Genomic DNA, 13320 nt, shown 5'->3' with positions numbered 1-13320 from the left:
ATGCAGATTTGACCACCTTGATGCAAACAATTATGAAAGATTCCAGGTGGTGGGTTGATTAGCAAAGTCATAGATTAAGACGGAGAAATATAACCTTGACTTATGACCTGATGGGTGAAGCAGAAGAATGTTCTTCAAATGCAGAGGCATCTCAAAGTGCCAGGCTAATTGAAAGAGCTAAAAAGAAAGGGAAGGCAAACATGAATGAAGGACCTACTCAGAAGAAGCAAAGGCTAGAACCATCTCGTTCTGTCGCATCAGCAAACATCAAACGACATATTGGCCATTGATGAGTCATTAGCAGAGATGGAAATTGCTTCCCCAATTCATGAAGAAAACGTAGAGTCAATCCACCAAGAAAATGAGCAACCTCCATCTCCTACCAGCATAGAAGTATTGGAGTAGGATAATGAAATGGACGTTGAGGAAGGTGAATTTCAAGAAGGAATGATTTCCGCCCTTCAAGGTATCACATGTGAAGAAGGCAATCAAGAAGTGGAAGGCATTGAGCAGCCCACTATTTCTGATTGGTTGAAGGAAAGATTGAAAGTAAAAACACAAGAAATAGAAGTTCACGAAGAGGATGATATGGCAGATTTCTTGGCCAGATTAGAACAGGTTGCCACAAAGAAGCCAGCCAGAAGGTTTTCCACCATCTAGAGAGATGAAGTCGATTGTAGGGCAGTGCAAATTGTTGTGCCAAAAGTGGACAAGGCAAAGGGGGATATCAATCCCTATGAATATGAAATCACTACAATCAGTTTAGGACCAACTACCAAGAAGCAGGAAGCTGAAAACTTGGATAATTTAGTTGCTTCCATGAAGGCAAGACTGGACAAGGAAGTAGAAAAGAAGAAAGAATACAAAAGAGAAGTTGAGCACCTGAGGGAATACATTCAACACTTGACTAAACCACTTAACCAAGCCAATCCAGAAGTTCCTCCACCTTTGAATTCACAAGTAACAGTCAAAAGTTCAGAGGAAGAAGCAGTGACAGCCAGAGAGACCAAGGCATGGATGGAAAGCACGGGTAAAGAGGCAGCCACATTTGTGGAAGGGTTAGCATTGACATAAGGACAAACCTCCTCTTTACTCTCCAGGATTGCAAGCATGGCAAAAGCATGGGCTGACCTTCAAGACATTCAAGATAGAATTATCCCATGCCTTAGAACATTGAAAGGAGTTCCAAAACAAGAGTTAATTGATGGAAATATAATTGAAGCAGGAGCTACATATGACTTCAACAGTTGGCAATGGACATTGGTTGCACGCAATGAAGTCTTGGAGAAAGTAAAGGCAGATGTTGACAAAGCTGAGGAGCAGATAAAAGCAGTGTTCCACGGGGACGCGTCCCCCCCCTTGGAGACGTTTGGCCGTCTCCCCGTCCTTCAAGAGACGTCTAGCAGTGTTCCACAGGGACGCATCCCCCCCCTTGGAGACGTCTGGCCGTCTCCCCGTCCTTCGAGAGACGTGCAGACGTCTCTCGAAGGACGAGGAGACGGCCATACGTCTCCCATCGCCCCCGCGTATATGCAATGTTTTAAAATTAAAATTAAAATTTATGGAGGTTAAGGGGCAACCCTAATTGGACGTGGGCCAATAGAAAAATAACACCCGACACCTTTAGAAAATAATTAAAGTATTTTTGGCCTCGCGGGGCGCTGCCCCTCAACCCCGCCCTGTTTCATGAGCTGTGTAGGAGTAGATGCAATATTGACTCGAACATGCTGCCCCTTGACCCCAAACCCCCATTGAAAAATATAGGGGGAAACTGCGCCGATAGAAGTAGGGAAAATTTAACCTCCGAGTCTAATTAGGCTCCATATAACAACACAATTAGCATTGAAGAAATTTTTGTATTTAGATTTAGTATTTCAAATTTCCTATAGTCTCATTTGAAATGTAATTCTTATACTGCAATACTATCATACTGATACATCTTTTCAAAACTAGTTTTTCAAGTACTATACGTATATGTATAACTATATCGGCACCACCACCCCGCCGCCGTCCCCCCGCCATCCCCAAACTTAGGCCCTTGGCCCCCCCATCCCGGAAACGCGTCCCCTCGTCCCTAACGCCCGTGGAACACTGGATAAAAGAAATTCAAGACAAGGTTTACCTTGTAGCTGCAGAGGTACTTGAAAAGGAAACTATCCGAGAGAAGGATATGTAGCTGGAAGACCTAAAGATCAAGACACAGGAAATCTTCTCCACTAACCAATCCTGAAGCGGAATTTGTCTAAGGCACCGAACCTCCTGTCTATCAGAGATGCTTTCCAAAAGCAGGAACTAGATTGGGAAATCACTTTTGTTGTATGTGCAGATGATTTGGAAGGATTGGAATTCAGGATCAGTATGCTGCCACATGTCACAATGGAAGAGGTTGATCAGTTTGTGTCCAAGTTCATTCAACATTCTGCCTCTCAACAAGAGAAGGGGATGCAATCCTAAAAAATAGCACCTTGTGCCACTTGTCTTGTATGCACTAGATATTAGTTTTATTTTGGGAAACCCTAATTAGGGTTAGGTTGTCTTAATCTCAGCCGTTGATCTTAGATTGATCTCGGTCTTTCATTTGTTTTTAGAAACTCTATATAAACTCATTCTCTCATTTCATTTCAGTGTGGAGAGATTTATTAAATTGTTGCGTAAAGCTACTTGACTAATAAAAAGTTCTTTATCGGTATTGTTTTGAAGTCTTATTGTTATCAAGTGGTTGCATGGTTGCATATTTTCTTCAACACTTAGAATAGATTTGCTTTGAGTAATTTTCTTTGAAGTTGTTAGATGAATGAAGGATTGATAGTTTAGATTGGTGAAACTTTTGCTCATGCTTTCTTTGGATGAATGATTTTCATTCAATGTGTAAAGTTAGCCTGAGCTTTTGATGTGGATGTTTAACTTCTACTTTGAGTAATATTGTTCAATTGTTGGTATTATTCATAAGTGTGAAAATCTTGAGCACAACCTTAGAAGATTGCACATGCTTTGCGTAGTTGTCCAAGAGTGGCGAAACAAAGTGTTGCTTATTGGTTTCACCTAGTCTACACCATCTCTTGACTTCTTAGCAATAGTTAAAATTCCTAAACCCTTATCCTTTTATCTTTTTTTTGAAATCCCAAATCAAAAAACAAAGAGCATTTATTGATAAATTCACCTAAGTCCAACTTGTGAATGATACTAGTTGTCAAGCGTAAGTCCCCCTTGTATTTCAGCACACACTACCCAAGAAGCTATCCAAATAAAGTCACCTGTTCGCACATATAGACCTTGGAGTCGCCTTGTGGTCTTTCTCGCAATCTTGGCACAAGTAGTGATTTTGTTCAAGATAGGATAGAGTATCCTTGGATATTTTATTCTAATGTTCAGTATATGATAAACCGTACACCAACAGGACCCCCCATAGTCTCTGTATTAACAATGTTGACTCCCTCACATCTCACATTACGTAAATACCAAATCCTAAAGATTGAGAACTTCTCTGTCTCCACATCCTGTAGAGAACAATGACAATAAATCCCATTGCCCTACAAAATATGGTCATCCAAAGATTGAGAACTTCTCTGTCTCCACATCCTGTAGAGAACAATGACAATAAATCCCATTGCCCTACAAAATATGGTCATCCATCACAAGTTGTAACCGATGAGAATGTACCCAAAATACAGTTGAAAATACGATCCACTTTTGTACAAGGGAAGAATGTTTTTATTATTATACAAAGGCTTAAAGGTTAGACAAGAAACATAGTCGGAGATATGTTCTACATTGGTTTAAGTAATCAAACTTTTCATAGAAAGGATCAAAGATTAGAGACAAGTACCTTGAAGATGCAAAGTGGCCTTAAGTATACATGTGAGTTTCTTGCAAAACATATGTAAATGTTAGGCATGAAGTAGTAAATTCGGCAGTATGTGGCTTAGTATGAAATTTGACAAAGGACTCACTAAATTGGAGTAAATGAAAATGTCAAAGCTTCTCCTGCCATTTTTATCCCGACCCGAAGATGTGAAAATATTTCAATGAATTTGATTATATGCTTGCACAATTCGACCAAATTGCAAAATTTGAACATTTTATGGTTATTGAAACAACAAATAAGGACAACCGTTTGGTAGGTATATTCTTCAATGGCATGAATCAATTAAATGGGTTATTAAATTTAATTCTTACGGGTATGCAAAGTTTATAAGCAAATTAACAACTGTGTTTTTTGACTAGATTGGGACTGTCCTGACTCATGGCACTAACTATCATTCTCAAACAGAAAACCAAAGCTTTAGAACATGTCTGGAAGGAAACCTTCGAAGTTGTGTAGCAGATTGTAATTCCATAGAAGCAAAATGGCTGTAACTGCCTAAAATAGATATAAAACCAGTTACAATTGTCAATCCATATGTCTCTCTTCAAGGCTCCATCTGGGTATATACTATTCCATTGAGAAATAGGTTGAATGATGCTTCACCTAATCTTTTTGTTAGAAATCTTTTGTATAAGCAGAACAGGTGCTTGACTTGCAAAATGAGAATTTAGAAATAGAGTAAAACTAGGTGAACGTCCAAGCTGATGAAAGACAGTGCAAAAAGAAATTTGAAGTGGATTATTGGATATAGCCCAGGTTCCAATCCTACACACGCTCCATATTAAAAAGTAAAAACAACAAAAAGGAGAAACCCAACCAGCTAGTATGATCCCTATAAGGCTGTTCTTAAGTTAGATAGATTATTTAGAATTTAGATTCACCGCTGAAGCAAAGATCAGGAATGTGTTCCATTCACAATATTTCCCACATGCCAAGTCTTAAAAAAGAGTTTGGATAGTGCAGAGTCCCCTTATAGCCTCCATTACAGAGAGAAAGATGTGTGCTAATACAAACTGAGGCCATTCTCAATAGCTGTGAAAAGTAACTACAATTTACTATGGAGTTCCTAATGCTTAGTAAAGTGAAGACATCTTCTAGTGTTCCGAGCCCATTTCTAAGACATTCTTGACGACAAGCATGCTAAGGAGGCAGGGAAGGCTGTAATGTCCCCTCTTTCCTACTTGATCACTCAAGAGCAGAGATTTGTCTGTTACTCATCTCCGCAAGCAAATTTAGTGAATAGGAGATGTCAGTGCTAGCAACGGGTTCACACTTAGCCATTTTTGAGGTTTGGATGGCTTATTTTATAAGTACTTTATGTTATATTTTCATAAAGTCACTTTTATGCTAAAATTAGACATATTAGTAAAGTGACTTTATAATAAAGAGTTATAAAGCTAATAAGTCATAAAGCACCCCCTTGGTGCCCGCCTAGTCACTTTAAGTTGTTTTTTTATAAAGTGGCTATGATTTGTATGAGGAATAAGACCCTCAAAGGGTCGAACTCTCTAAAAGAGAGTTTATTTTAATAAACTCAGTATAAATTAATAAAAGAAACCTTATTTGGTAAGGCTAGGGTTGGAGGCCATTAAAAGAACAAAGGTGGATTCATTTTAGCCATCTTTCAATCATTTTTACAATCAGCTTTTTGGGAATTGTGCTCTGCAATTTATTTCAGCAGCATAGCAGCTTTGAGGAACGAAAACTCCTTGATGACAAGTGGATTTGGATGATACTCCAGTTCACAGAATGGAAGGATTCATTCAGAATTCCTAATTGAGCTTCAATTCAAACTTGTTACAGCAGTTTCAAAGGATTATTTGCAGATTGGGGAGGGTTTGGAGACTTTAGAAGGTAGCCATACCTTCATTTGCAGCAGCAATACCCTCCCATAGCAGGCCATACCATCCTATAGACCCCAAACTGTCTAGAACAGTCGTACAACACGGGAAAGGGTTCGAATTTGCTGCTATCTCCATTGTCCACACCTATCAGCAAGAATCTAATAATTAGTTCAAGGTACAGGAGGCATATGTGGACTAGATCAGTGATTCATTGAGGAAAACTTGGTTAATTCAATGATCTTGCCTACAAGCCAGGCACAATTCTTAGTAGTTTCAGTATATTTGTTTTATTTAAATAAGGTTGATGCCAATAAACTTGTTTGGAGTCATTGAACCTCCCCGGATGCTCATGTGTTGTGATCTATTTGAGAATTTTCAATAGCACTACCCTGGTTGAGCGCTGGACTCCAGGTATGCAATCTTGTCTTGTTTCAAATTAATTCTGGAAAGTTGCTACCTTGCTGTTTTAGAAATCAGAATTCAAAAAATAAAAATAAGAACTTTATATTTCCGCAAATTGAATTTCAAAGTATTATATATCTGGTGTATAATTCCATTCCAAGGGTTGTTCTATCATTGGCATCCTAAAACGCATCAAAACCACTTGAAAACTATCCTAAAACCTCAAACCAACAGCATTAAAATTCAGAAAAAATTGTATCAAAATTGGCTGGGGAACTTTCAAAGGCAATCCTTCCCATAAGCAACATTTGCATGGATTACTCCATTTTGGACTAGTTAGTCTAGTAGTTAGAATTAGACAGTTTCCCACAAGCTTAGATGCATCTTATTATCTTAGTAACTTAGGTTGCATGCTAGATCTCATTTGTAGGGAAAAAAACCCATGTAAGATATTATCGTAATGGACACAACTGGCCTCATGCAAGATTTTATTTTCACAGATAACTTATCTTCTTGCATGGAGAAACTTGGTCAATTTTTACTATACTGGTCCAATAGAAACAATATAAATATTGTAACTATTGACTGGAAAGGGATGTTATTATTCTTGTATTTTGGACTTTTACGTTTTTAAGTATTTCTTGCTGCAAAGGAGGATAGAAGCTAACTTACCACAAAAGTTGACGGCACATTTTTGTCTTTCAATTCATTTCTTCTCTTGAAGTTAGAATTTTATTTCCTATAATTTACTTCAATCTCATTTAATGTATATAATGGTACAAGGCCCATTTGAGGACTTGATTTTTTGTCAACAAACCCAATATAAGAAGATGGAGATATGTTTTGATTTCATATGCAAGCCTCAGCTAAAACTGACATGATTTTTGCAATTATTTCAAATGGTAGTCTTACATGTTGCAAAAATAATCTATGAAAAGAGGAAAATATTGATAGAAATCAACTTGATTATGATTAACCCCAGTTCCTCACTTATCACAGAACCTTTGATCTGCTTTGCATTTGAAGATAAGAACCAAATAGACTTCTGCATCAATAACTCTTTTGAGTATTTCTAAACAATATCGTCTCTTGTTCTTATCTCCAAATGAAAGAAAATCATGTGAAGGCAATGGGAGGAAGGTTGCCATATTTGCAATATCATTACCCCTGGAATTGAGATATGTCTTCAGCAAGTGACATTTGAATGAAGTGACACCGAGTTGAAAACAGATACATTGAAATAATTAGGATATGAAGTAAACAATGTCGGAATGCAACTATCAAGTACACTGTTCTAAAAGATCACACCACATTTGAAATCTTCCAGGGTGCCTGGTTTTCAAAAGTGGGTATCAAATGAACATAAGGAGGCTTGGTGTTTCAATCTCTACTAATGGCATATATGGTCAATCAAAACATGGTTTTCCCGTGAAGTTCAATTAACTACATCACTGACCATGAGGGTTCGAATCCAACAGAAAGCTGGAGCCCATCGTGTCTAAAAGGGATGAAGCTATCCATATTCTAGGTGGAACTTGGCAGAAGATTAACCCAGCCCTGAAAGCATGTGATCTTCTTTCCCACTTCCAAAAGAATAAACATGTAGATATTGTAGGGATGGGTATCGCAGGGTTGGTGTGCTGTGGGGAACTATTTAAAAAAAATTCAAATAATGCCCTAATGGCAATATTTCCTACCCACCGCTATGTAAGAATATAATGATCAATTACAAATCATGCCCTAGTTTTTGAAATCTTATGCAAGGCGGTCAAACAGAGTTTGGAAAATTATTTCTAAACTTGGCACCCGCAAATAAAATCTTCTACAAAGTAAATATCCTTCAAAGTGACCTACAGGCCAATTAGGCTTAAAAGAAGACATCTCATCTGGAAAAGAGTTATTCATTGATGGTCAAAAAAATAGTAACAAAATTTCTCAGTTGCCACTGCAAACTAGCTACAAAATATGGAGACTCCAGCATATTTGAAATTTTATATTTAAAAAAATCCAAACGGTCCTCTTATCCATGTCCAAAATTTGCTTAAATTGTTTTTCTTCTCCTCATAATCTTACGAACTTGTTTTATTGTTCTGTTTTTGTGGGTATTTCGGAAGAACTGAAAATACAAAAATATTTAATGTAAACTAACCAGGTGTGGAGAGCAAATGGGGAGGCGTTGGCCAAAGAATGCGGCAGAAGAAAGACCCGCATTGAACTGAAACTGTGCTACGGACGCCATTGCCTCTCTGTTCTGCTGACGCAACGGTTGGGAATTTTGGAGTTAAATTGGTTCTATTCCATTCAATCTTTTTTATATCTTATCCACTTTGGCCAAGTTGGCTTGTTTGCTTAATAAAGAATTTCAATTTTTTTTGTATCCAAATCTCTAGGTATTCCTCAAGGTTTTTTCCTTTGTTCTTTCATTTAAGCGAATTTCAAATTTCTTTTTATCCAAATCTTGTTCTTTCATTGAAAACATATTCCTTTAAGGTTTTTTCAAATGTGTTACGTGTTCTTCCATATTTTTATTTTAAATCAAGATGTCATTGAAAAAAAAAATGTATAGCAAATTTTCCAATGTGTAGTCTAAATACCTGATTCATTGTCCGCAAAAAGGTAGTTAGGGGATTTGACAAATCAAATGGCATCACTACCCTTCCTTGGTTTTGGAGGCGGTCTTCCACTCATCTCCTTCACGAATCTAAATTTAGTGGTATATGCTTCTAAGGTCAATTTTGGAGAAGATAGTAGCACTTACTAGGCAATTTGACAATCCATCCATTCTTGCTAGAAGATATTGACACTTCATAGTGATTTTGTTTGTAAATAGAATCCATACATAATATCCATTTCCCCCCTCTGTTGGGAGAGAGTAGAGCATGTGTGGCACATGGGCTCATACTTTCCCTTATAAATCCCTTTTTAATAATTCAATAATATGTTTTCTCATTTTCTTATTTTCTAGAGGAGTAATCTTATAAGCAGCTTAATTTGGAAGTTTAGCACCCAAAATAAGATCAATTTGATGGGAGATGCCTCTAGAATGAGGCAGACCAGTTGGTAGATCTGCTAACATCAAGTCAAAATATTGGCTTAATACTTCTTGAACTTCTATTGAGACAACTTGTTGATCATATTTCTCTATCCCTCTACGGTATAATAGATAGAAAACCTCATTCTTAGACTTCTTGAAAAAAAAAATTCCAACTCATTATAGACAATGATAGCGTTGTCATTCCAATTGATCCTTCTTCTTTAAGAGGTTTCAAAATATGGAGTTTGCCCCTATGTTGCATCTCATGTGTATTTATCCTGCCATGGTGAACTTCATGTCTATCATACTACCAAGGTCTTGGCAATAATAAATGATAAGCATCCATAAGTATAACATCACACAATACCTTATCTTCATACGGTCCAATATTAAAGGTAACCAAACAAGAATTTATCAATCAACACAGCTTGACCATGAGATCTTATACTGTTCAAATTTGGGAATACAAGAAAGATTTATTTTTTTTGCACCATCTCAGTAGTCACTATGTTATCTATTGAACCACCATCTACTATTACTTTATATACCTTTCTTTGACACTTGTGTGTAGTTTAGAAAATATTTTTCCTTCTCCAATCCTCATCTACAGATTGTTTGTTTCCAGTTGTCGAGGTTATTCAAATCAAGGTTCTCTCCAATTTTAGCTTCTAATTCTATAATTTGAATCTCTTCCTCTATCAGCATGGCTTGATTTGCAGCCCTAGGATTGAGTGGGAAATCTTGACCATTATGAGCTTCATTGCATATGAAGCATCTTAAGGATTTCTAATTCTTAGAAAATTGTTGTCCTTGCCCCCTTCTCTAAAACCTCTTTTTTCCCGTGGAAGTCGGGCTTCACACTTTCTTTAGATTCTTCCCCTTTGGTGGATTTGAAGGAACTCCCTTTTCATCTATCTTAGTTACTATCACTCATTTTACTCGTCAACTTGTTTTTTAAATGTAATTTATCCTATGCTTTTAAGGCATATCCATATGCTTCATCCATGTAGTAGGTAACTTGACTAAGGTTAGCTCATCTTGAAGCTTAAACTTTAATCCATTAAAATACCTTGGAGTAGCTTGTTCTTCATCCTCTTGAATATCAATCTGAATTTTACGCCTCATAAATGGTTTGATGTAAGCTTAAACAAACTAATATCTTTATCTTAGATTCTAAAATTATTTGAACAACTTTTGTTGATAATTAAAATGCAAGAACCAAGCTCATGTGTGTTCCAACATCTTGGGCCATAGCCTGATTTTGTCCTTCCCCTGTCTTCTCCTAGAACTATGTAAATTTTCCCACCATAAAGAAGCATGATACTTCAACATGGACATTGCAATTTTCACTCTTTTACAATCATTTTCTTTAATGTTTTCCATATCAAAATAACACTCCAAGTCTTGGATCCAGTTTAAGAACAAATCTAGATTTAGTTCACCTTTAAATTCTGAAATATTAACTTTCACCTTGGAGCTTTGTTTGGATATGACTTCAGTGAACCTCCCCATAGGATCTGCTACCCTAGTTGCATTTTTTGGATGCTTCGGTTCTTCTTCAGAATCATCCAAACACAACCTATTCTCAATGGCATTAGCCAATCATTCACACTATTCCTCTAAAGACCAATATTTCTCTCGCCTATCCTTTTCGAGTGCATACAAATCCCCTTTTGGGCCATTGCAATTTATTGTTATACCAAACTAATGTAGATGTTTCAACTTTTTGGAGATGTAATTTTCAGTTTTTGAATAATGAATACAAAATGAAAAATTTTAAGAGCATGAAGATCAAATTTTTTGCTTCTTTGTTCTATTGTGTTTGTTTCCTTTGTTATATAGAGGACATGTTTACTAATTTGTAGGACATGACAAATCGTTTGCATCGTAAATGAAGTAGTTACACTTCAAAAATTATAATTTTAATTATGAGTAAATAAACAAAATATATGCAACCATACTTAACTAAAAAGTATGCCACATAAATACACTTTTTTGGTTTATTTTATATTTAATTATAAAATTACCTTAAAATATGCTATATAAATACATTTTTAATATATTATAAATAATTAGAAAAGGGTAAAAATCTCTAAATGCAACTCAAAAAACCTCTAAGAGCACCAATAGTCATATATTTTTATTGTTTTCTCGGTTTATTGTCTATGTTTTAGTCATATATGTATTGTTTTCTCAGTTTATTATCTATGTTTCAGTCATATATGTGTGTGTACATATGTATGCATATTTATACATTTATACATTTGAGTAAAGAAGAGAACAAACATATATACATTTCAGTAAAGTAGAGAACAAACATATATATGAATGCATATGTATACATGTGTATATGTGTGCATATGATATGCATACAAATTTATAAATATGCATACATTTATACATTTGAGTAAAGAAGAGAACAAACATAAATACATTTCAGTAAAGAAGAGAACAAACATACATATGAATGCATATGTATATGCATATTGTTGGTGTAAATAATTATTCATCTTGGATATTATTACACTATACTTAAGTTTACTTAGGTACATGCATTTAATAGTAGTTTGGGTATGAGACACTTGGGTGTTTGTGCCACATTGGGATAGTGTGTGTAGGAGAATTTCCACCTTGTATGGTGTTGATCTTATCTTTTTGTTACATTCCACCTCATGTGGAATATTTTTTTATTTCTCCTACCTACCCACACCTATTTCCTACCTACCCTTGTTTCTTATTGAGCCACATGTCATGTTTGTGTGCTCACATATCCTTAACCTTGCCTATATAAGCAGGCTCATCTACATTGTTTGTACGAACAACGGACAATCATTGAACATCTTGTAATGATCCAGTTGATCATATTTTGCATCTTAATAGAATATTGTTTATTCCTATCATCTATTTTGTCTCTCTTATTTGTGCTTTACATTGCCTCTAGATCTTGGCAAAATCTCACACATATGATATGCATACATGTTTTTAAATATGCATACATTTATACATTTGAGTAAAGAAGAAAATAAACATAAATACATTTTAGTAAAGAAGAGAACAAACATAAATACATTTTAGTAAAGAAGAAAACAAGCATTTATACATACCAGTAAAGAAGAGAACAAACGTACAAATGAATGCATATGTATACATACATACATATATTCGAGTAAACAAGAGAACAAACATAAATATGTTTCAGTGAAGAAGAGAACAAACATATATACATATCTGTGAAGAAGAGAACAAGCATACATATATATACAAATGTATGCATACAATTATACATGTGAGAAAATAATAGAACAAATATAAATACTTTTTAGTAAAGAAGAGAACAATATAAATAAATTGCAGTTAACAAGTGAACACACACACACACACACACACACACACACACACACACACACACACACACACACACACACACACACACACACACACACACACACACACACACACATTAGTAAACAAGAGAACAAACACATAACAATGTGTGTAATAACACACATTGTCTACTAGGTCATTGCCAAAGTAAAGTCATACAAACTTTACCTATTGTGAAGTCTCGTTGTCTTCTATATAATTTGGAGAAGCCCCTGATGTTTGCCAAAATAAAGAAATGTATACATGTAATTATACTATCATAAAATTGCGACCCTAGCAATTTTCGATTGCATTAGGGTCCTCACGCACGCAAGATCGAATCCTCTAGCCTAATCAGAGATCGGAGATTGCTCAGCTCTCATAAACATCTTCTTCCTTGGACTCTGCATCACCCCGTCCTCACTCTACCCTGGAGAAAGGGGTAGGAAAGGGGCATGGTGCCACTGTCCCCCCTTGGACAGGGGTGTGGCGCCCTCCTAGGGTTGCATTGTTGGTTGTGCATCGGGCGGGAAACTCCCCCAATGTCGGCCTATGACGAAAATCAGATCCACTAACATGTATTTAAGGGGCATTCGTCCTCTCATTTGCATAAGTTGGATGGGTGGAAGTTTACATGAGATCAAGCATTCCTTTCTAGAATTGAGCATTCTCAAGTCTCCCTTCAAGGTTAAGTGTTGCATTCAAGTCAAGGATTCAACCATTGAAGAGGAGATTGATTCCAACATTCAATTCCACACAAGAACTTCTACCAATATTGCTATCACAACCTCCCTTGAGGTGATTTGCAATTC

General features: G+C 36.2%; 1 protein-coding gene across 1 annotated transcript in view; it reads right to left on the bottom strand.

Moving 5' to 3' along the window:
- The window catches only part of LOC131062942 (large ribosomal subunit protein uL24c), a 59657-nt gene extending 51220 nt beyond the window's left edge, over positions 1–8437 (bottom strand). The window contains exon 1 of the mRNA XM_057996687.2: positions 8261–8437. Within this exon, the coding sequence (XP_057852670.1) occupies positions 8261–8350 (90 nt within the window). The 5' untranslated portion in view covers positions 8351–8437. The remainder of the gene's footprint in view (positions 1–8260) is intronic.
- Between the last annotated feature and the right edge of the window lie 4883 nt (positions 8438–13320).

Source organism: Cryptomeria japonica, chromosome 6 (genome assembly GCF_030272615.1).
Source record: "Cryptomeria japonica chromosome 6, Sugi_1.0, whole genome shotgun sequence".
Taxonomy (NCBI): Eukaryota; Viridiplantae; Streptophyta; class Pinopsida; order Cupressales; family Cupressaceae; genus Cryptomeria; species Cryptomeria japonica.
This window is presented reverse-complemented; position numbering and strand designations above follow the sequence as displayed.